Source organism: Seriola lalandi, unplaced genomic scaffold (genome assembly GCF_002814215.2).
Source record: "Seriola lalandi dorsalis isolate HSWRI2012SDOR001 ecotype SW California unplaced genomic scaffold, Sedor1 jcf7180002054606, whole genome shotgun sequence".
Taxonomy (NCBI): domain Eukaryota; kingdom Metazoa; phylum Chordata; class Actinopteri; order Carangiformes; family Carangidae; genus Seriola; species Seriola lalandi.
Genome location: NW_019525159.1, coordinates 839,690 through 864,090, shown reverse-complemented (window position 1 = coordinate 864,090; position 24,401 = coordinate 839,690). Strand labels below are relative to the sequence as shown.

The 24,401-nt window shown below is 38.5% G+C and overlaps 2 protein-coding genes across 4 annotated transcripts in view; both read left to right on the top strand.

The window, feature by feature from the left end:
- znf462 (zinc finger protein 462) overlaps positions 1–12,606 on the top strand; it is a 47,530-nt gene extending 34,924 nt beyond the window's left edge. For both annotated transcript variants that reach the window (XM_023419666.2, XM_087177445.1), the window contains exons 8-13: positions 1,835–2,090; positions 2,267–2,406; positions 3,135–3,358; positions 6,543–6,858; positions 7,800–7,941; positions 8,467–12,606. In XM_023419666.2, the coding sequence (XP_023275434.1) occupies positions 1,835–2,090; positions 2,267–2,406; positions 3,135–3,358; positions 6,543–6,858; positions 7,800–7,941; positions 8,467–8,686 (1,298 nt within the window). In that variant the 3' untranslated portion in view covers positions 8,687–12,606. The remainder of the gene's footprint in view (positions 1–1,834; positions 2,091–2,266; positions 2,407–3,134; positions 3,359–6,542; positions 6,859–7,799; positions 7,942–8,466) is intronic.
- A 3,462-nt stretch (positions 12,607–16,068) lies between these two features.
- Positions 16,069–24,401, top strand: rad23b (RAD23 homolog B, nucleotide excision repair protein). 2 transcript variants are annotated; one of them, XM_087177499.1, is made up of 10 exons: positions 16,069–16,263; positions 17,196–17,277; positions 19,634–19,713; positions 20,439–20,620; positions 20,732–20,784; positions 21,689–21,816; positions 21,972–22,104; positions 22,210–22,337; positions 23,263–23,469; positions 23,627–24,401. In XM_087177499.1, exons 1-10 carry the CDS (start codon positions 16,198–16,200, stop codon positions 23,738–23,740), a joined length of 1,173 nt encoding a protein of 390 aa, XP_087033625.1. In that variant the 5' UTR covers positions 16,069–16,197; the 3' UTR covers positions 23,741–24,401. The 2 variants fall into 2 exon arrangements, with proteins under 2 accessions (XP_087033625.1, XP_023275437.1); XM_023419669.2 differs by having other exon boundaries at positions 20,729–20,784.

Genomic DNA, 24,401 nt, shown 5'->3' with positions numbered 1-24,401 from the left:
TACCACGCCAGAGTAGCTACCTTCAGTTGAATGTCTAAAAGTCTGATGTTTGCGGTGGAATAGAGGGTTTGTGCTTTTATTTTGGCAGTGAAATGTGTTTAACTATTTGATTGCTTCTCATTAGCAGGGATGGTTCCTTAGACTTCTGTTAAAAAAGAAAATGGTTTGAATATAGCTGCGGTTTGTCTCAACGTTTCCACCTGCACCTGCCCGAAACTATGAAAATTCTTTGAAATCCAACCCCATCCTTAAAATATTTCTCCTCCTCCTCTCTCTTCTTCAACTCCTCACACAAGTAATCCACCTGTCATTTATGCAGTGTGCTGGAATAGACAGTTTTGGCCTTTAATCCATTCAAGAAGACACACCACTACCTGACTACAAAATTTGCTCTCCATCTGATATCTAATCTCCATACATCTCCACAATGCAGTGAGGATATTAAAAGCATGAGCCAACTGTGGCATTGTTTGATTCATATGAATTCCTCTGGCTCTGAGAAATTGGATCTCAAGCATTTTATAAAGTAAAAGTTAAAAAGTAAAGTTTTTTCCCCCTCCATGCTTCCTCATACTCTGAGTGCTGAATGAGGCATTTTTCACATGAATAGATATTCTATTAGTGTCACTGTGGTTTATTTATTGATGTGTCGGAGGCTCAAAGTAGGACGAGAAGATGAGCTCGCTCACTGTAGGCTCATGAGAAAGGGGATGAGGAGGGAAAATGGTCGGGGACGAATGATGACAGTCACAGTTACACTCCTGTATCCGTGAGAGGGGAGGGGACAGTTGGTGTGAGCGCAACTCAATTTCAGGATAGTCGTGTCTCCTTTAGAAAGGAAAAGATCCACTGCAGTCTGCTCATAGCTTTTTTTTTTTTTTTTATTAAATATTAAAAACATGGATTTTCTTTTAAGAAATAATCAGACATCTTTCACAAAAAGAATCAATTTGGAGAAGATACATAAAGTAGGCTAAACTCCATCCTGCTGCGCAAAAACTGTGTTGGTATAACATAAGTCTCAGATGTACAGTGGCTATTGTGGGTTGAAAATTAGCTCCCAAATCCTCTTGAAATTAGTATTCATGAAGAATGGTTACTGCCTGTCCATGTTAGAAAATAATCATCAAAGAGAAATATACTAAGATACTAATATAATAATAATATAAATATACTCAGTAGCCTGTGAATACATTTTGTGCTATGCTAAAACATTATGCCGTCATAATAATATCTGCTGACCAGAAGTGGTAGATGTACACACATTATTTACTTCAGTAAAAATACCAATACACAAATGTAAAATATTCAATTAGAAGTAAAAGCACAGAAGGTTATCAGCTGAATGTAATGAAAGTATCAAACATAAATGGCCCCTGCAACTGATGTATAATTGAACAACTTTATACAGTATCAGGTTCGGTAGTTTAGTCCAGGGTTGGGCCCTCTCCAAGAGTCACACGCCAAATCTGAGGTTGTGAAGTGAAAAAATGAGAAAAAAAACTCAGTTCTGCCAAACGAATGTACTGTATTCATGCTTTAGACTTTTCTGTTCTCTTTGCATTTTATCTGTTTCAATTCATTTAAATGAAACCATGTGATTTTAAGAGGAAATGTGTCCTCTGGTAGAAAGTCACAAGCCAAAACTGGTTTTATCTTTAACAATCCATGTATTTTAATCTCGTGAGTAATAGACAAGTGAATGTAGTGGAGTACAAGTGTAATGTGGCATGAAATGTACAGTACTTGAGTAAATGTACTTTCCGCCACTGCTCCAAACTACAGAGAAGTTCCGCATAATAAAGTTTTCTTAATGTCTCTATACTTCTCTCAGATCCATCGTACCTGGAGCCAGCCGATGTTCGTCAGCAGCTTAGTCATTACCAGCTGGCCTCCCGCAGTCAAATGTCTTCCGGCTCGATGCCCGGTGGCTCGACAGTGGCTGACCATCGACCAGACGGCGTCCTCACTTGTGAGTTCTGTGAGTTCAGCTCTGGCTACATGCAGAGCCTTCGCCGCCACTACAGGGACCGCCACGGTGGCAAGAAGCTCTTCAAGTGCAAAGACTGCTCCTTTTTCACATGCTACAAGTAAGAGAACACTTCACCTTGACAGGGAGAAACAGGAAAATGGCCGAGATGCAGTATGCTTTGCTATGTTATCTTGTTTATCAGAATATAGATCATGCTAGATGAAGGTACAAGCGCGCCACATAGAGAAACTAATTTTGGTAGTCGACTGATGTTTGCCTGTCAATCTGTCTCAGGAATACCTTCAGCATGCATGTGGAGGCCGGACACAACAACAATGCACCTGAAGATCTCCCTAAAGACCTGCGCTGCCCTCTCTGCCTCTACCACACCAAACACAAGAGCAATATGATTGACCACATTGTCCTGCACAGAGGTACGCACCAGGGACCCGGAAAACCTTCCTTTAAAAGGAATAGTTCGACACATTGGGAAATAGATCTATTTTATATCTAGCCAGTCAGATGACTAGACTCTCTGTGAGATCACTTTCATGTCTGACTCAGCCAGGAAAGGGTTATCGTAGCTTAGCATAGATTTGAAACAGGAGGTAACAGCTACTGCTGGACTGTTTCTTCACTGGGTGCAGTGACTTCCAGGAGTCTCCTCTGGGGGCCTCGCATCCTGACAGTGACAAGTAATGTTGAAATGATAATATGATAATAATGATAATAATGAAGGCATTTTGTTTACTGTGTGTGAACTTTCATGAGAACTGAAACTGACAAAAAACAAGCAAACGTGGAACTGAGGGGTTGATCAAACTTTTCGGAGTGTTTGGGTAGTTTTTTTTTATGACAGTTCTTCTTCAGTTATATAGAAGTGTGTTTGTGTTGAAACTGAGAAAATGACAAAACCACCGAAAGGTAATAGGCACTGTGATTACACTTTTCTGTGTGTGGTGTGTGTGTCTGTGTGTGTCTGTGTGTGTGTGTCTGTGGACAAATGTTATTTGATATCTCTCCTGCGCCCCCACATCTCCTCTTCCAATTCTGTCTTTATAGCTCTCACTGTTCCTCTTTGCCTTTCCTCCGCTCCACCATTACCTCCCTTCCCTTCCTCCGACCTAATAATCCACATCACTCTCTCCTCTTCCTCCACCAGAGGAGCGAGTGGCTCCACTGGAGGTCAGCCGCTCCAAGCTGTCACGCCACCTTCAGGGCCTGGTATTTCGTTGCCACAAATGCACCTTCACATGCTCGAGTGACCAGGCCCTGCAGCTGCACCTGCAGAAGCACGCTGAGATCAAGCCTTACCAGTGCCAGCTCTGCTATTATGACAGCAGTCGACGGAGTCAGCTAGAGGAGCATCTCCGCCTTGAGCACAAGGTCTGTTGGAGTCCAGATATGAAGTTTTCTGTAACCAAATTTAAATTGATATACTTTATTTAATTGGTTTCTACACTGTGATTTGAAAAGTAAGAGGAATATAGCCATCATGACTGTAAATGATGGCCTCATTTTGCAGATAAAAGATTTTTCTCTGACTTATTACCATCAAAATCAGAGTCAGAGAATGTGTTTTACTGGTAAGAATAGTTTTTAATCATTAGTTTTCCTAATGGCTGTAGAATGAGTTGTTTACAACTTATACACTCTGTAATTTCAACTCTTCAAATATGGCCTTTGCTGCTTTTATGGGAGTTAATTATGAGACCTCTGCCTGTCTATATTCCCACAGTATTGAAAGATCACATATGACAGCAAAGCCGATTTACAATTTCTTAAACCAAACTTATCCTCAGTAATCAGCAGCTGAACTGTAAACAACAGATATCCTGTAAACATTTGACCCCCAGATACTCAGACCTTTTTAATTATTTAATTATTTTCTTTCTTCTTTTTTTAAAGAAATTATTGATATAATCAGGCAAGTAAAAAGAGTTTTTTTTCTTTGGCCAACAAAGTACAGTGGAAATGAACACAGCAGAATAGTAAAGGGAACCTACATTCAAAAAGTGTTAAATGTTTCTTGTAATTACATTTTGAAACAGCAGATAGGGTGAGGATGCAGATAGATTGGAACAACAACAATCAATACCCAATAAAATATGTTTAAGAGATTGAATGCAGCAACAACACAGGGAATTGCTTTGTTTACTTGGGTGTTTTACATTCAGCCAGTGTCAAAGCATATTCACTAGTGTGAAACTGATCACTTTACAAAGAGACATAATTATATAGTAGCTAAACCACTAACATCAGTCAAATGTTAACAAGCTACTCTCAGTGACTGCAAGTAAACAGTTCCTGCAGCAGTTTCACATTAAAATCCAAATCAGTCCATCTTAATATTAGGCAGGGAAAACATCCCATTGCAGCTACCATTTATTATGTGTGTATGGTATTTATGAACACGTCTAATTAAGCTTTATTAGATGAGAACTCTTAAGAAGATTCAAATTACAGTGGAGCATAAAGTCAATCAGGAGATTGAAAGTATGTAAACTTTCTAATGTTTTTAATTTGGCCCACAAACTTATTTTTATATTTAAATATTGCATGTCTTTTTCAAGTGAAGCGTTTCTACACCAGCTAATAAATCTAAAATTAACCTCAGGCTGCGCCTTGACATATAGGGAGATAGAAATAGCAGACAAATGGCTACTGATACAATAGAATAAGATGAGGTAGGTGCATACATATCAAATGGCTCAAGTTTCAGTATACTGTAACAACATCCAGGGGAAAGAAGGTTTCATCTCTCAGCCTCCCTTAATGGAGATAATTCATGAGATGATGTGAGAAGGCAGATGGTATTTTAGGAGTTTACAGTACATTAAACTTTAAAGGGCACCCAGTTATCATTTTTCATTCATTACATGACTGGATCCCTGATTTTACACAAAGCATGCTGGGATGTCCAGCCCACCTTTTACCTAAAGCAGGTTATAGATAATGGATGAATGGATGATTAAAATATTAACACATACAGATAAGAGAAATAATACAGCCACAGTTTAGTATTTCCTGTGTGGCAGAATATGGCATCTGTGGATCTCGGGTGAAGAGACCAACCCTGCCGTTGTCGAGAGGGAGGGACTTGATATTTCTGGAAATTAGGAAGAATCTGATATAGGTCGGAGGAGGGACCAAGCATCTCTGGTACAGTGAGGAGAAGGAGCACCAGAGCTCTGTGAAATAGACAAAGTGTGTATTTTTTTTGATCAGATGAATGTGGAGAGGTCTTATAGTTATGAATTTGTATTCTTATTTATAAGTGCACTTTTAATTGTGGCTCTCAGCGTTGCTGAGCACCCTCCTCATTCATATCATCATTTGGTAAAGAAGCGTCGAGATGTTTGGTAGATGAAGGTCAAGGAAGCAAAGAGGGCAGCCTGTAGATATTTCTAATCTGCCTCGAGTATGACCGCTGGCTTCAAGAAGCCAAGCCATAATTTAAAAGCTGTGACTCATTCGTCATCAGCGACACAGAGCAATCATTTAGCACTCCTCTATCTGAATGAGTTGTAGGTCTTAATAGCGCATCAGGCAGTAAATTCATTTTTAGTTTGTTGCCGTAGGAATACTATTAATGTATGCTTCAGTGTTGGAAACGCTTGAATATCCATTGTAGACCTGGGAGTATCTGTTGTTAAAACGATAAAGGAGAGATGCAGCTCATCCACTGTAGGGAGACCGGAGGGATAGACACTGCAGGGAAGTGGATTGCAGGCTCCAGCTCTGAGTCTTTAGGGAGGATGGGAGGAGGGAATTACTCAGAGGGAGTGTCATAATTTACTGTACAACAAGTTGCATAAGCAATGAGATGAGCAAATGCTGTTATCAAACCTTCCGTCTTTGTTAAAATGACTTAGGTTTCAGATCATTTTAGCTCAGTCAACACCTGTATTATAGAGTGTACAAATGCACATCTTGTTCCAGAGATGCTCCGTTTTTAATTCTTTAATTCTTATTAATGAGATCAGTGAAAACATGAGCATTTGACTGTTGACTGAGACCGACCTTCATCTTCAAAAACCTTCTATTTCTGTTGATTTAGTACTTTGGGGTTAAAATAAATTTCTGCCAGAAACTTTTATAGCAGTGTCTTTGCCTCAGAACATAAAGTTGAAAAATTAACTTGTTTTCACTATGGCTTTGATATTGAGTAAATGTGGGGTATAAATTTTTGTGTCACAATTAATGACCATAGATCCAAGAAACCCAGCTAATGTGCGTTAGTACACGAAGAACCAAACAACTAGGGACAAACAAATATCACATTTAGTATTTCAACCCAGTTGTAATAATCTGAATAAACTACTTAGAGATTTTATAATTGTTACCAATAAGAAAGGGTATCATTCTTGAGCTTCTGTGGTAAATGTTATATAGAAAAATGGCAAATAACAAGAACAATCAACCTCAAAATCATGTATTCATTTTTTTCGTTTTGAAGGCTTCAACAAGCTGCATTAGAAAAGAAAATGAAAAAAAGCGAGTTCTCCAAAATGAATGCAGCTCAGAGCACACTATACCAAAATGACAAATGCCTCCTGTTTCTGATCAGGTTATCCGCAACTTTGAGCTGATGGGCCGAGTCAACCTGGACCAGCTGGAGATGATAAAAGAACACGGGAGCAGCGCAGAGGAGGAAGAGGAGAGAGAAATGATTGAGATGGTAGTAGATGGAAAAGTTCCTACAGAAGAGGAGGAGGACGACGACGAAGGAATGGAACTCATGGAAAACATAGTGCATGAACAGAGAGAGGTGGATGATGAAGAGATAGGGGACAACATCAAAGAGGAAGAGGAAGACGAGGAGGAGGAGGAAGAAGAAGAGGAGGAAGTTAAGGGGGTGGAGGAAGCGAAGCCAGCCCTACAAGGTAAATACAGATGATCATCAGTGAAGTGCTGTTCTGTTGGCTGAATACAAGTCTCTACCGATTATGTTACTTATCATTCAGTCATACAGACAGAGCCCATATCCATTTATAAACAAAGTAACACAACAGTATTTCAACTGAAAAACAAGCAGGAAGCATAAAAACAATGTCTCACACCGTGCTGTCAAGTACAATGGCTGATGTTTGCTGAAAGAACAAATATAAAGTCTACTTCACACCTGGCCCGTCAAGTCAAAACCACGACTGAATCCTATTCAACTGCTGCATTTGAGCTCATCTCACAGCAGCTTTCCTAGCAAACCCACTGGGATCAGGCTGTAAATGTGTATCTGGTGAAAAGCCATTTGCTATCATGTTCTCAATTATTTCATTTCCAATTGTGATCTGTGTAAAAAAAAAAAAGAAAAATCTCCAGTGTCTCATACTGGATGAAGCCAAATAAATGTGCTCATAAGTAAGAAGACAATTACACCTCCAGAATATTGTTTATTTTGGAAGTCCCATGGCATACATATGATTTTTAATGTGTTTTAGCTGTCCTTCAGGAGCACTGTTTGTCTTCCAAAATAACCAAAGTCACATTGTTATTCTGAATTGATTTCTTTATTTCATTCTCATAGGCTACAAGTCACTGAATATACTTGACTGGTGTTGGTTGCTCTCTGAAGGAAAAAGTAGAACTAACACAAGCTAACACTAACACTGGTCTACCAAGGAGGCAACATTCATTTTTTAATACACTACACATTTTTACTTGGTGATTGGTGTAAAATGACTTACAGAATACTACTTGCATATTAATGATTAACTCTAGCAATAAATGTTTCTATTGTTTTCAGATTTAGTTACAAATAGGAAATAAACACATGTGAATTTGCTGTATTCTGAGACTAACCAATCATTTGAACTCTGTTTCCCAGAGGTCCTTGCATCTCCTACCAGCAGTAGCAGCAGCAGCAGCTCTGGGCCGAGCACTGTCGAGAAGCGTCTTCCCTGCGAGTTCTGTGGCCGATGCTTCACCAACAGCCTCGAGTGGGAACGACATGTCCTTCGACATGGCATGTTAGTATTTGTTTCCTTTTTCTCTTTCTCTTCTTCTCTCTCTCTCTTTCTTTGTGTGTGAGCTATTTGTAGGATTGCCATGAAATTTGGCACAGGCATTCCTAGCCCCCCCCCTTCAGAATGAAATCTAATAACTTTGATGATCCTCAGTCTTTCCATCTAGCACCATCATGAGGTCAAGTTTATTCATTTGTTCAGTACTTTGAATTACAACCTAATACCGGCAAAACCAGTCAGGCCTACCTCTATAATCAGGGGCAGCTCAGATGTGCTTTGTGTACAGTGCTAATTAGCAAATGTTAGCATGCTGAAATGCTAAAGTAAGATGGTGAACATGGTAAATAGTATACCTGCCAAACATCAGCATATTAGCATGGGTGTTTTGAGCATGTTAGCATTTAGCTTAAAGCACCACAGTACAGCCTCTAGCATGGCTGTAGATTACTCTAATTAGACTATAATAGACTGTACTGCATGTTGACGATTCTTCTTTCATACTTATTTTTGCCCCTCTTGCGTTTTCAGGATGGTTAACAACAGTCGGATGGACACCAGCACCACTGCAGCAATAGAGGCCTCAGCTTCATCTTCCACTGGCTCCTCTGTCCTGATGGACACAGGACTGGACATGTCCAGCATCAGAAAAGAGGAAGGGAACCCTGCTGATCTATCACTGAGAAGTCAAAGCCAGTATATGGAGGACAAAGAAATGCTCGACACCAAAAAGGATCAACAATTTGGTTGAACAGATTGTGGCCTCTTGGGATATTGTGCTAGAAAACGGTAACAATGGGTAGTATCAGCACTGAGTTGGATTTTAAAATAGAACGTCAAAGGAAACAAAAAGATTGAAATGGAAAAAAAGTGACTTCTTATGAGTTGGCACATTATTAGATTTTAGGTGTTACATATATAAGTATTAGGTTGTGCTGCATAAAAATGGCTGAGCTCTTTACATGAGCGGTCCCCTAGGACAGATCTTAATATATTGGTAACCAATAGTGAACAGAACTCTTTATTGCTGACATTCTGGTCAAATCTACAGTGAAAGATCCCACCTAGATAAAATTAAGCTATTTATAAAGAATTTTGTCCAAAATGATAAACTAAATTTAGCATTTTATTATTTGAAGCACCTTTTACACCCCTTCCCCCTGCTCACCCAAAAACAGGGGCACTGTAAATTTACCTAGAAGAAACAAACAAGATATGAAAGCATTTACAACCATGGCCCACTGTAGAGCTACCTTTTCTTGTTTCTTGTTGAAATTTGAGACTTTTTTCATCTTAGCCTTGTGTTAAATGTGTAGAAGTTTTCCTTGAGGAAGAGTCGCACCTTATCTATTTTAGCTAAATCACAAATCATGTTTTATTCATTCGTAGAAATACTGACAATTTCCCCCAATGTTTGTAGCAAATTGCTATATTTTAGGTCCCTTAATATTATACTACGTATAAGCCTTCAGCCTGTGGCACCGTTCTCATGTTGACTTTACTATTTTATTGTCCAGTAATTTCACTGATAATCATAGAAATAATGGTAATACTTTAAATGTCCTTTTCCCTGTAGTATATCATGTTGTTTGTGATCCAGGTTTCCACTCCAGGTCCCAATAACAACAGAGATATGTTAAGAGTAACATGAAAGCAGTATCCGTTAAGGGTTAGCCTGGAGCATAACAACAGGTTAGTGGCATCTTGACCAAGACACAGAGATTACACTTGTCTTTTCAGTGTAAAATGTTTGATGAGATGAGCCACAAATCCAGCTCTGTGCACATCATTTTAATGACAGATGGTGTGTGCACCTCTGGATGCGGACTGATTCACTGGATCACGCTGTGCACAGGATCGGACCACACAATGTTCAGCCAAAGTGTCCACCATCACGGCTGATGTACTGATGCCAGCGTGCAAGTGCCTTAAAATGCAGTTCCTCTAATGGCCACTAAATGGCTTTAATTGTTTTAAAAAAAAAAAGTCCAATTGTTTTGAAGTAACTAGGAAAATTCAAAACTTCTCTCTCAAAGTATAAAGTCAGGATTTATTCCCACAAGAATTTATGGCCTCAACATCTGTTTTCACTTTTCCTAATGTGTGCCTTAGTGGCAGTTTTGAGAGTCGTTATTTAGTTAAGATCAGATTAGATCAAATTTAACTCAGCTTTGTTGTAACAACAAAATACGGTTAAGCATCTACCGAAATCAGAATAAAGAGGATGTTGAGGCTTAAAGCTCTGGTTTGAACCAGATTTTTTTTTAAATTATATATTTTCTCATCAACCTCTAGTGTTAATTGCTTGTTTATTTGCCAGAGGTTGGAGATCTCCTTCTCTGAGATTTCTGCTGCCACCCTGATCCAGTGGAAGTGAATGGAATTTCATCTGTTAAACTCACAGCATTGGAAAATTAGAGCAGTTTTCATTGGAACTGTTTTCAACCAAATAAATAGTCCTTATGAAACCTGTTGAGAACGTGTTCTGCTTTATTATATGGAGGAAAGGGGAGGACTTTATTTACGGAGAAAAAAGTGCTGCTAGAGTGTGTGTGGTTTTCTTTTTCTTTTTTTCTTTTTTTCTTTGATGATGTGAGTACCACAAATGAAATTCCATGCTAAAATGGGTATGTTTAAAGCTATGATTGTCAGGTGTCTTGGCCTTTCACAGTCAGCCCTCGTGATTACCTCAACTCCATGCAGGTTCCTCCACAATGTCCTTATTTGGATCTCCAAATGACTGACAGGCTGGCATGGAGCATCCAGGCAAACTCAAATCCAGGTTTCAAAATTAAACGTTGGGCTGATTCCACAGACATGGCCGTGTTTTTCATACAGTCTACAGTCTATGGTCCAGTTTTGACATGATGGGATACACTGAGAAGACAAGTGTAACTAGGTCAGGGCCATGAAACCATTTGTGTCCACATACATAGAGTATATGTGCCACTGGGTACGTTGAAGATTGACTTTTCAAAGGTGTCAAATCCCCCAAACTTAAACCCCTTTAAATTCTCACCCTGTGTTGACACAATTGTCATAGCCCGCATTTGTGTGCTTCTTTTTAGACAAAGTTGTTGTGTTATTGTTGATATTGACAAAAGGCAGAGATTGTATTTGCTGGAATTTGCTGCTTGAATGCCCTAAAGCCTTATAAAGAAGTGAATAGCAATTAAGTCAAATTTATGTCCAAAAAAAATTCCAATAAGACCAATAAGCAACGTTAAAACAGTCTGAAATAATATGACTGATAACTAGAATTTCTAATTTGAAGAGGAACACGGTTATTCTAATTGTGTTCTTGGTACCAAAATATTTACCAAGCCTGCTGTGTTTGCTGCTGTGATTGTCTTTCCTGAGCATTGAACCTTTGATTGAAATGGGAAACCTGGGTTTGGACCATAGAATTTTAGAATTAGAGTTCTATTGGTGGAACCCAGGTAAACTACATGTTTGCAGCCATGTATAGAAAACAAAAACTACTCGTTAAGTGTTTGAACTGTGGTGTTTCAGAAAGGATACTTTAACCCTTTTTTCCTTTAGGTGTTCTTATTTTTAAAAAATGAAAAAAAAATAAATCTAAAGATGATAGATTACCCTTCGGGGCTTTTTGAGTCCCCAATCCAACATTATTACGCTGTTGTACAATGTCTGGTTACGATGAAAAATATCTCCTTTTTTGTACTGTGATGGGAATGAGCAGATAGGAAGAGCAGTGTGGTTGTACAATATTTAAACACATGAAGGAAAATGATGCCGTTCTCTCATGATTAATGGTCAGGGCTTTTATTTTGAAGAAGAAAAACATGGGAAAGTAAGAGACAAGAAAAAAATTAGTTCCTTTGGGAGCATTTTCTCAAACTGCTCGGTCTCTTTCTGGTCTTTGGCCACCAGCTGGGTTGACAGTCAACCTGTAGATCCCTCTCAGATCTAGCTCACATATGTCTAATCCACAATCTGACACTCCAGTATCTTCTGTCCATGGCCAGTAAGGGCATCAGCTCACTTGCTCCAAGGAGGCCTGCCCTTAGTCTACCCAGTCAACAATAGGTGGGACTATAGCAGCCCCACTCTGCTCCTCAGTCCTTGTAATACTTTAAAAACCAGTTGAGTTGGTGCTGAATCTCAAAGCCCTTTTTTGTGTTTTACAGGACCAGCTTGTAGCTTTTTGAAAGTAAAACTGTTGAAAAACTGTTGTTGTAGTAATAAGCTTTGTAAGGCAGCTTATCACCCAGCTTGATAGCCCAGTGTAAACCAGATGATAAATTGGGACAATCTGGGTAATGAAGCTGTCAACCCAAAATTATTTGTTGTTCTGTGATCATTTGAATAGAGAATGACTATGAATCCCTCACTGTGTGCAGTCTATAGACTGTGATATTCCCAGTTTACCCAAAGTTAAACCCCTGCTGACAACACACTGGATACTTGTATATATGTTTAGTTTGTTTCCAATGCATTTCTCTTTTCAGACTGTTGTCTCCATAGTTTGACACTAGAATCTCTCCTTCTTGCCTTTCTTCCCATATAAATCTGATTACCTGATGGTGGGTTGTGATGTTGCCTAGAATGATTGTTTACAATTTTATTCCATTTATCTCTGGATATTCTGTAAATATTGTAATTCATTGTCTTTTTTTAACTTGATAATAAAGTTATCAGATAACGGTTGATTGTGTTTCTCTCCTCTCTGTCATGCCATAAAAATGTAATTACGCCTCTAAAATATGGCTTTTCCTCACTTGACACTATCATGTTAAGAGATAAGACTGAGCTACAGTATGTGATCATTTAAATATAAAATTGCGGGAACATGATTTTTTTTTTTTTTTATATATCTTCTGCATACTTGCTATCACGCATATCACTTCCTTGGGTGTAATATATAACTTCCGCTGCCCTCTAAATCAGTGAATTTTACATATCAGCATAGATGTCAAAGTATTAAAATTCCCTGATAAGTAAGCTTGCTAAATAGCAAATTGAGAATAAAATGCACGTTAAGTGTCTGAAGGGCAAAGGGACTAGTAAGGAAAGTGCTACCGTTGGACAAGTGTTATTTTTCTAATTCAATCACCTTTAATCCTATCATTTTATGACACAATCAGACTGAGCAAATGGTGAGTACTTCGTGTCACTCCCGGTTTATGTTGGGTCATAGAAGACGCCGCCATTTTTATTTGCTTCATTGTACACATACAAATACCAATCCCAAGCATGTCTCTAGATGGCAGAACACTAAAGAGGGGCTTTATTTCAATCATAAGTAAAAGAGTGTGTGAGACGGGCATCCATTTACAATAGGCAGCAGTCAGAGGGGCTGAAACTCAGCAAATGGTCATTTTACATCTGAGGGCTAAAGTCCAAAAGGAAGTGACCAAGAACAGGAAAAAATACCAGACTTTCACCTCCGGAGCTAGCCTTATCTTACCAAGGCAACATTCTTTGCTTAAATCTTTGGAAAAAAATGATCATTTGGGAGTCACAGGCTTGAGCAGGTCTGTAAGAAGGCAAAAGGTATTCTTACCTAGCGGCACGGCTCTATAGGGACTGCAGGATGGATGCTAAACATCAACATGTTAGCGTTGTCATTGTGAACATTAGCATGCTGATGGCTGCAGACTCTTGTTAGAAGGAAAAAGGTCTTTGCGTAATATTTACTCAATACTCAATGGAGACACTCTGGTTTAATGATGCAGTAATCCACGCATTTACTTACTCCTCCTCCAAACTTAATCATATTTCTTTTTAAATTCATTATTCATTCTTTCTTTTGTGCAACATGTTTCCAGTTTCCAGTGACATATATGATTTTCTCACAACATGTCCAGAGAGACCTTGGAAACAAACAGTAATGATGCCAGCAGCTTGTCCACAGGAAATAGCTCCAGGCTGAGAAGGCATCTCAGTGGCCTTCACTCTGTGTTACACCCTTCCACCCTTCTGTTTCTCTCTGTTTCTCTCTCTCTCTCTCTCTACTCTACTCTACTCTGCACTACTCTACTCCACACCCTCCAAGAGCTCTGCTGACCAAAACCTCAAACCATGCAATTGACAGTTGCGAGTGTGTACTTGTGTTTGTCTTTGTGAGTCTGTGTAATGCACATGCATGAAATGCTGAAGCTCTTACACCCTACATACCACACGTCATTCAGATGACCTACGCTTCCATGTTTCACTGGTTCTTCATTTTGCTCTTGGAGCAGTCTCTCTCTAGTATCTTCCTATTGAAAGTCTAGATTTCACACATGTCCTCTGCATTTCCTCTGCTGCCTATTTTAGAAGGGGCAAGGGTCAGTAGAAGTCTTTATTTCACATGTCTAACATCATCACTTAAAAATATCTTCAAGTCACCTGAGATCAGGCAGTGATCTCTGTGACTCACCACTTCAGAGGGGGCCAATGGCAAACTGACGACCCCTGGAGACAGGAGCAAGAGGCACAGCCACAGCGGGTAGAGGGGAAAGGAGGACACTGCTGCTGCTGTTGCTGCCGCTGCTGAGCGGAGCAACATAAGGAATGCCTGGCGAGTGTGTGCTTAGGCTGGGGCAGGCGAGGGCAGTGCTCTTGTTGTAATAACTGGATGACAGAGATAGAGGGGAAGAGGACCGAGAGGAGAGATGGAAGGGAAAGTCAGGACAGAGGAGAGAAGAGTGGCAGGAGGACAGGGAGAGACAGTTGAGAGGAGTGGGAGAGACTCACGCATGCAGTCATAGAAAGTAATTCCTTGCTTGAGGGACCTGGGGTTGTTGAAACTTGTGATAACAACATAAAAGGCTATCTCGAGCTCAGTGAGGGCAGCATGTTTATTCCACCAATGTCAGTCTTGAGAGGAAAACACCATAGACACTTGACTTATGCATCCAAAAGTCAAATGCAAGTGATGTTTTGATCACTTGTCAATTAAAAGTTGACATGAGAGGCACACACACACACACACACACACACACACACACAAAAAGCAGCAGCATCAAGATGTTAGATTTGTCAAAGAATTCTTTACAAAGACATTAAAAGCACTGCAGTGCACCAGCTTGCATGGTTGAGTTGCTGCTCTGTCTGCTGCTCATAATGTCTTCAGCTGAATTGGAGTGTGTGTTCCTGAGAGGGTTAGTAAGAGTGTGCATCAGGCGATATTTGTACCTCCATCTCATAGAGAGTATTATTAAGTATTATTAACATTATTGGTCACGGTTACATTCTAAATCAGCATGTATGTGTGTGTTTGTGTCATTGCATGTGAAAAATTAGAAGTTACCCTCTCTAAGTGAAACTGTTGTAATTGTACTGCAATGGGCATATTTTTTAGAAAATAGCTGTAAAACAATATGTTAATTGTGTTTATTTGCAGTAATTTTCAGCTTGAGCAGCACTTTTTCAATTGACTCTTGTCAAATAAATGAATTTGATTAATTATGCAAAATTATTACAACATTTATTTAAAATTTGCTTTAGTAATATTGCATTTCTGTTGTTATATTCCTATATTCCATATATCCCTTTTATGTAAATGTTTGTCCTTATTACTGTTGTCATTGTTATTTTTTTTTCTGTTAAAAATGATCAATGAAAAAAAACACATTTACTCTGTACCTAACTTTACTTGAGTATTCCTTTTTTCTTTTACCTCTTACATCTTCTCTACTCCATTTCATGGTAAAATATTGTACTTATAGTTATAGGCTACAATTGACTTTACAGATATATACAAAACATAGTATCAGCTTATAAAATATGATACACTGCTGAATATTAATAAACAGTCCAACAGTGGGCCTAAATAAAGTAACCACATTGACAAACTACAACTTTACAAATGCTTACATATTAATGTGTCAGTAACAATAATTAAAAAAAATCATATACAATAAGAGTATAACACTTAGAGGACGATCTGCATAATACAAGCTTTAACCATTAATATTTTAAGAACATTTTGCTGATGAGGCTTCTATATATATATTTTTTTTTTTTACACAATACAATGTAAATACAGGACTTTTTATATAGCAGTATTGCTACTTTTATTTGAGTAAAGGGGACAATATACCTCTCCCACAGGTGAATAAAAATGAAATGTCACTGTGATGTTAAAGTTGACCAGCAGGGGCGCTGTAGCCTGAGTGACTCACACAGAAGAAGAAAGGCGAAAAGTCATGGCGGCTGACAGTTTGTAATGAGCCAACAAAAACAGTAAAGATTCTTGCAAGTTGGATTTACAACGTTCAAACCAGGCGCGGGGAGAAAAACTCAGTCGACAAAATGCTGATAACTTTGAAAACCTTACAACAGCAGACGTTCAAAATCGACATCGACGAAGAGGAGACGGTAAGAGTTGAAACCATGCATCTTTGAAGGGGGTGGAGTGGGAGTTGGGTATGTCCTGGAACCAAGTCCTTCAGTTTTTGAATATTTGAAATTAGACGATCGTTTAATATGTCTGCGTAAATACCACAAATTAATCTTAGATTTTATTTAAAGTGTTATGGGTTAATGTGGCTCGTGTGTGACGCGGAACTTGAGACAGATTCGCATTATTTATTAAACACTGACTATGAAAGTAGTTTGTATCGTCAGCATTTAGCCGTAGCCCACTTCAGGTTCCTGATGGGGGGAGAAAAGATGACAAGTTAACTTAGCATTAACTGTAGCGTTTAATGTTTATGAAGCAGTAAACTATGATAAATGATCACTGTTCATTTTGTGTTTAATAAGTTAAAAATGACGCGACAGTAGCAGTTAATTAACGTTATTTAATGTAGTTAGCTATCATATTTGAATAAGATAACGGCAGTTTGAATTTAAGCTAGTGTAAACCGTCTCTAAACGTCATGTTAAAATTAAATCTAACTTTGACCCTAGATGACGGAGGTCTGATGGCTACTGTAAATCATAATAAAACTTAACATTGTGGCGTTTTGCTTATGAAAGTCAGCTTTTCGTTAACTTTTACTTTCGATGAATCTGCATAACTACGTGAAACATGCACATTTCATTATGTGAACATGAACTCAGCATGTTTTTTGAGTCAGTTAGACTTAAGAGTCAGAAGTGTAATGTCTATTCAGCTCCATTTTTTATGATGTGATAGTAGTTAACCTAGTGCACACTTTGTACTTTATTTTTTAACTCGTTATATAATGATGGCAATCCTCACAAAGTGGTGGCAGAAATGGTGAATCATGTTTTTTTATTATTATGTTATATTATTCCGTAGAAAAAACATTGTCATAATAAATTCTAGTGGCCTTTTTTCACAGGTGAAGACATTAAAAGGGAGGATTGAAGAGGAGAAGGGAAAGGACAATTTCTCAGTTGCTGGCCAGAAACTGATATATGCCGGTATGTTACCTGCTGTTGATGATCTTAAATACATCTTTTTATTGATTTTCAATGGCTTAGAGGTACATAACATATAGAAATTCTTGCAAAATATCTACCTCACATTTTTATCGCATTTATTTATTCGATTTTACTCTAATGTCTCATCCCATTGACATTTGCAATACATTTACGATGCTGATAGTAGTTGAAAGCTGAAAGGTAAGAAAATATAGTCTGCGTCACAACTTTCCTTCAATAGTTTCCAGTACTATTAATGCTTTCAATTGAGAAGGTGGTGTGACTCCAGAACCTATGTGGCAGAAAAGATGGACAAGTTTGACAGCTTCTCTTTATCACCCAACATTAAAAAATATTGGACAGCAGCACAACAACCTTTTTTCTACCCACATCTCTTTCTGCTGATGTATATACAGTGTACAACAAAACTGAGCAGAACCCATTATCAGAAAAATGTTAAATGATTCAAAGTAATAACATTGTGATATATATATTTTTAAGAATATTTGATCTTATGCATAGTCTAAAATGAACGGGTTGGAGACTACATTGAAAATATGGGCCCTAAAGTACAAACCCAATGCAACCAAAGTGAGTAAACCTGTGATTTCCAGTAAAAACTCATTGCATGAATAAGGCTATAAAATAGCACCACAGCTTTCACAGTTATGGCCTTGGTAGCGTCTAATGCAGCATGGCTCCACATGGTAAGGAACAGCCTGAACAAGTGAGAAACCAGATGGTGAGACTTTGTAAAGATGGGAGAGGGTAAGACAGCATCAGTAGGCAACTGAACATAAGCTGAAACACAGTTGGAGCTGTGGTTAGGAGGTATAGGAAGAGGCACTCTACCAATAAAAAAAAAAGGCGCAGTGGTCGTCCCTGAAAAATGGAGCCATGCAGAATTCGCTATTTACACAACCTTGCCTTGAAAAACTGACAGGTAAGTGCTTCTGATATGGCACATGGATAAGTTTTGGAAAATTACTGATCAGGGCAATACAACTCATGTTGATGGCATCCAAGAATAAAACCTCACAAAACAGCATAAAACATATGAATTATTAGAGTATAAATATTCTTAGATATGGACCTTTCATTAAGTTTAATTAGTCAAACATTTCTGTTTTTCCAACTAATTGGCTTCATTCGTCTTGTGCTGTGACTAAAAACTAATAGAATTGTATTAAACAGAAAGGATTTGTAATTACCCAACATTTTAGTGGTATTGACCAGCTGTGTTTTGTCGTACACTAACTGACACTGCTGTTTACTGGTTATTCCATTGGTGGTTCTCTTGTAGCTCCCTTGCTCATACTGCTGTGCAGTTCCAGGGTTTTACTGGAGCACTGTGTGCTACTCTTGACAGCTGACACACTGAATAAACTAACAAGTGTTGTACATAGATTTTCCATACAAATAAAAACTAATCTGAACAGTTCTTTAGCAGGATCAGAAAAATGGGATGATTAGATTTAGTTTTTGTTTATTTATGTTTGACTCAATTTTTGAGTCGCAGTGTGAGGATATTCTTTGGTTTACAGTTGGATTAAAGCCTGATCCTTTAATTGGCCTTCATTGAGACACAAGTTGCCAAACTTCTTGCTTTCTTCTCAATCATGTTATGTTAAATTTTGATGTGTTGTAATTTAACTTATGTAATTTCAAATAAGGACCTGTTTTCACATTTATAATAGCCGATGCATTGTGTGGCAAATATTGGATTTGTTGTACTCATCCATTCAAAGGCCTAAATAAAGGTATTTTGTTCATAGCATTTTAGGCGTTGGATGATGTTGTACATATGTAGTGCAGTTATGTAGAGCAGGTTAACAGGATTGCTAACAATATACACAGAATTGCTGAAGGGTTGCAATGTGTTCTCAGCCTTCCTGCCTGCATTTGCGTTGTAATTATCTGTCTTTCAAAAGGTGCATTCAGATGGAATTCAGGGAGCCAGGAGTAAAACTGAGTGCTATTTAGGATTTGTGTAAATGTCACTAATACTAATTACATGTAATTTATGTTTTAAAGCAATCAAACATGACAAATTCCAAGGGAGGTTAAAGACAGTGTATGCACTGTATAAGCATATTATTGTATTTTAAGCAGTGGGGTTTGTGTGACTCCACTTGACTTGGTTTATCAGACACACATAACAAAAAATAAAAGCTGAACTTTACAGTAGGACAAAAAGACCCAGATGTTCTGACAAAAGCAGGCGATTAAACGGCTCAACAATCTTCCATTCAATGATACAGTATGATAAAATCTTTTGTTCCGTCCCCCATGTTGTTTCAGAGTTAATGGCAAGTGAAGTAAACAGAGTTGTGACTAATTTGTCTGTTTCTTCCAGGTAAAATCCTCAACGATGACACAGCCCTCAAAGAGTATAAAATCGACGAGAAGAACTTTGTGGTCATCATGGTGACAAAGGTTCGAGAACTAAAGTATAGTTTTTGTATATGGCAGGTTATTGTGTTGTGAGCATATTTTAACATGTATTTATTTATTTTAATTTGTATGATTATTATCTTGTATGGCTGTATTTAAGATGGACAGCTGTTGATTTAAAACTGGACAAATTGGTTGGTACTTTGCTTATACTGAAGGTATAGAGAGGCTGTTTTAGTCCTGTCCAAATCTTCCTGCTGTACCCTTTCCCTACTGTTGAATATAGTGCAAGTACCTACTGCAGGACAGTAGAGAAAGTGGTGATCAGCCTGTACTTTGTTCATGCAGAACTGTTCGGCAGTCAGATGATTAAATTGCGTCACAAATTTTATTGTAGGCGTGGCCTTGAGAGAAAGGAAATATAGAATGGAATGGGACTCTGTCTGTAGATTCACATTATAGCAAGATTCAGATTTAGGGGCAAAAAAAGTGATTTCGGTAACCCTATTCAGGATCAAACTCAATATGCCAATCAGAATATATGGAAGAAAGCTCAAGCTAGCTAGTTATATCATAGAGGTGTCTCTAATGGCCTTTTATTAGTATACCTCAAAATGGCAAAGTCATTCCTTAAGCAAAAACAACCAAAAGTAAAACACAACCACAAATAATCTTTATAATGACAACTCATAAGTAAATGACCCATTGTGACTGTGAAGTGATATTAGTGAAGTGACGTATTTTTAATTTTAAAAATTGTTTCGCAGCCTAAAACAGCTTCAGCTGCCCCACAGTCTTCACCTTCCACTTCAGCTCCCAGCACTACAACTTCCGCAGCACCTCCCGCCACATCGTCCAGCTCAGAGAGCACAACAGAGCATGTCTCTACAGATGACAAACCGGAGGAGAGACAGTCTTCGACTGCTGAACCACCTTCCTCCACAGTCGGGTAAATATGGGTAGATGTTTATTCAACTGTTTATCTGATAGCGCTGTGTATTTCTTTGAGAAGTGATGTGCAGATCACGCCTCACCCAAAGCCTGTTTTGTCTTGTAGAAGCTCTGAGGCATCAACAAACACAAACCTAATTGATGAAGCAATTTCAAATCTAGGTAAGGCTGCATTTGTAAACCTACTTGTGATTCATTATTGTATGATTTTTTTTTATTGAAGCTCAATCTGACAGAAGTGTAATTATGAATCTGATAGAACAGTTTTGTGGCCCACACTATTTATTGTTGATACCCATAGCGTGCTGTTTTTGATGTATTGTAATCTATGAGCAGTCTGATTCCACAGCTCAGCAAAAACATAATCCCACAGTTCCCTTTGGCCACATGCTCTGAACTTTGCAAATATTACTTTGCTCAGAGCAAATCCTTTAGGTCTTAATTATCATGACTCATAGCCACTTATCTGAATTTTCAACATTTGAGGCAGGTTGTTTATTTTTATGGGACACAGTAGAGAACTTAAGCGTTATGTATTCTAACTCCTGAAATCGTCTTCCCCTGTGATGCATTAAAGTTGTGCTCAACTGTGTTTTTGTTTAATATACTGTCATAGGATTTCCTTTGTTTGTTTGTTTTTTGTTTTTTGTTTGGTGTTTTTTTTCCTCTCCATTATGTAACCTTAAAAACGTGGGAGCAGAACATTTCCTCTGCTTCACATTATGGTCATATTTTGAATATTTTATTCAATTCTTACGGGCATTTTAATGTTTTTTTATTATTAATTTCTTCAAATTAAAGTTTTTTTTTTTCTTCAGTCTTCCTGGTGAACTTTACAGTTTGACAACTATGTTTTAACATAAATTACTATTTTAAGTCAAATACTGAAACAGAACTTGACATTATTTTTGCAAATATTGGGTCATTTTCGGTTAGGAAGTAGTTTTTCTGACATAGTCTTAGATGTGGCTAATTACAGTGCTATACCCGAGAAAACAAAACTTAACAGACTCTCTGGTGCCACTACTCAAATGCATCTGCTGTGTTGGTGTTTGTGTTCCTTTAGTGACAGGCCCATCATACGATGCCATGGTGAACGAGATGATGCTCATGGGCTACGAGCGGGAGCAGGTGGTGGCAGCTTTGAGGGCGAGCTTCAACAACCCAGACAGAGCTGTGGAGTACCTGCTCACGGTAAGAACAATGTTATGTCTGTGGGTACAGTTAATGTGTCTTAGGCTACGCACCAATCCAGCAATGTGTTTTAATGCATGATTGGTCTACAAGTGGAACACAAGTAGTCAAAACAACAGTTTGACATTCTATCTTGTTCATGACTTTTCTGACAGGGTATCCCAGACAGGGATCAGGGCCATGCCACAGGTCCCGATGCAGTGACGCCCCCAGCGAGTGGCGCTCCAGTTGCACCCACAAGCGGTATTAGTCTCCCCGCCAACATTGGCTCTTCACCAAGTACTGGAGGTAAACAGCGCCACACTATTCTGCATGTTCCATCAGCCTCAGTGAGCAAATGTTATTATATTTTGTCTGACTTGTTGCTTCTTACTGGTTGCGCTTTCTTCTCAGGAAATCCCTTGAGTTTCCTCAGAAATCAGCCCCAGTTTCATGTGATGCGACAGCTGATCCAGCAGAATGCCGCCCTCCTCCCGGCGCTGCTGCAGGAGATCGGCAGGGAAAACCCCGAACTGTTGCAGGTGAGGCACTGACGGAGCTTGATGTGTTTTGGAATAAGAGTGTTGCAGTAAGTGTGGATGTATTGGAGCGGGGGCCTTGACACAGTTCTGATTGAATAACCTCATGGTTTAAGCTCTGCAGTTACAGGTCACTTAACAATCCACTCATTTTACACATGATGTTGAGTTTACTCATAACAATGAGTACTTAGTGTCTCAGTGTTTGAGAACAGTCCTGAGTGGCTCCTGAGGGAGCTGTTTAAAATTTGAAAAAAAATAATGTGGCACTTAAACACACAGTATGTAACTTCTGCTGCCAGGGGTCTCTCAATCAAAACAATAAGAAAAGGCGGCGGTACATGATGTCATAAAATAGCGTGGGATCATGGGAGTTGTTGTCTTCACCACAATTACCAGAAGCTTCTCCCAGTTAGGATCCCTAAAAGTGTAATGTGGCTTAAAACTAGATAAAAGTCAATCTTGAGCTTCTGGCAGGCAACTACACCACCTATCCATGCACAGGGGATATGATATCATTGACAGGCGACCAAAGGACACGGAGCGTTACCATTTTAAAATGACGTATTTCTTTTGCGAATTACTGGAAACATTTGGGAAAATGTAAGTACACAACTCAAAAAAAAATTTTATAACATGGGTTTAGTAATTTTCATACATTTTAATGTGGAAAAGTTACATTTTATAACTTTAAGTTACATTATGGGAATTGTAGGATCCAGCATTTTCAGATGTAGACCCTTACTAAAGGCTAAAAGTTAGGTATTTGAGCATTAAATCTGTCTCTTGTGAGTCCCCCTAATTTATTACTAAAATTAAATAAATAACGAGCAACTATAGGATGTTTTTTGTTGTTGTTGATTTATTTATTTATTTTTTTTGCATCAAGTGATATGATAATTCCTGAATTGCTCATTTCCCACTGTAGGAGATCAGCAACCACCAGGAGCAGTTCATCCAGATGCTGAATGAACCCAATCCAGAACCTGTGCCAGTTGGTGGCGCAGGCGAATCAGGAGGAGCAGTTGGAGCCGGGGGAGCCGGAGGAGCTGGAGGAATGGGAGGCGATACACCCGGCGGAAGTCACATGAGCTATATCCAGGTCACACCACAGGAGAAAGAGGCCATCGAGAGGGTGAGGAAGAGCACAACACTGTCATTTACCCTACCCACAAGTCCAATAAATTTTATTCTTCATGTAGCAGAGACTGATAAAACAAGAATCATAAACTGTCATTTGCTTATTGAAACATTGTTTGACTAATTTACAACACTTCTCTCTCTAATTCCAGCTAAAAGCCTTAGGGTTTCCAGAAGGACTTGTTATACAAGCCTACTTTGCTTGTGAGAAGAACGAGAACTTGGCCGCCAACTTCCTTTTACAACAGACCTTTGACGATGATTAAAAGAGCCATCCTTATTGTGACTTCTTATTTCTTATTATCTTCCTCTACTTTTTGATTGCTGATATTGAATATATGTGTACAACAAGCCTTTTACATTTCCAAAAACAGTTTTATTCACCACTTCCACATTCACCTCTCTTAATAACACTGGATCATTATCACAAGGACAGGCTGTTGTTTGTGATCAGTTTGAAATGGAGGAACAATTAAAGTACAATAACTTTGCATCAGAAATCACCTGTGTGCTATTGATTTTTTTAACACTTTAGTTAAGTAAGACCTGTGATTTTTTTTGATTTTTTTTATAATGGTTTGCAATGGCAGTACATTTCATACTATACGTAAGGTTAGTTAAGGGTAGGTTTGAAAGGTATTCATGCACTCTTATTGTTCAATTTTCAAAGTTGAGAAGTAATGGAAATTTGGAAAATTAAAGCTGTGCATAAACCAACATGTATAGCACTGGTTCTTTTCCTATTTAACATCCCTCATATGCATGTAAATCAAAAGGCCTGTTGGCAGGAGCTGTGTAATGATGTCTGACTTGCAATGCATATATGAAGGCATTTGAACATGTATATAGTTTACATACATGTGATAGGGTTTAGTTGCAATGACTGTCATTTTTACAGAAAAAAATAAAGTTTTCAAGATAAATGAA

Excerpts from the sequence above, each read along its gene's own strand:
- rad23b (XM_023419669.2), top strand. The coding sequence starts at position 16,198 with ATGCTGATAACTTTGAAAACCTTACAACAGCAGACGTTCAAAATCGAC. Across the intron at positions 20,785-21,688 it reads TGAAGCAATTTCAAATCTAG|TGACAGGCCCATCATACGAT; the intron begins GTAAGGCTGCAT and ends GTGTTCCTTTAG. Across the intron at positions 21,817-21,971 it reads CTGTGGAGTACCTGCTCACG|GGTATCCCAGACAGGGATCA; the intron begins GTAAGAACAATG and ends CTTTTCTGACAG.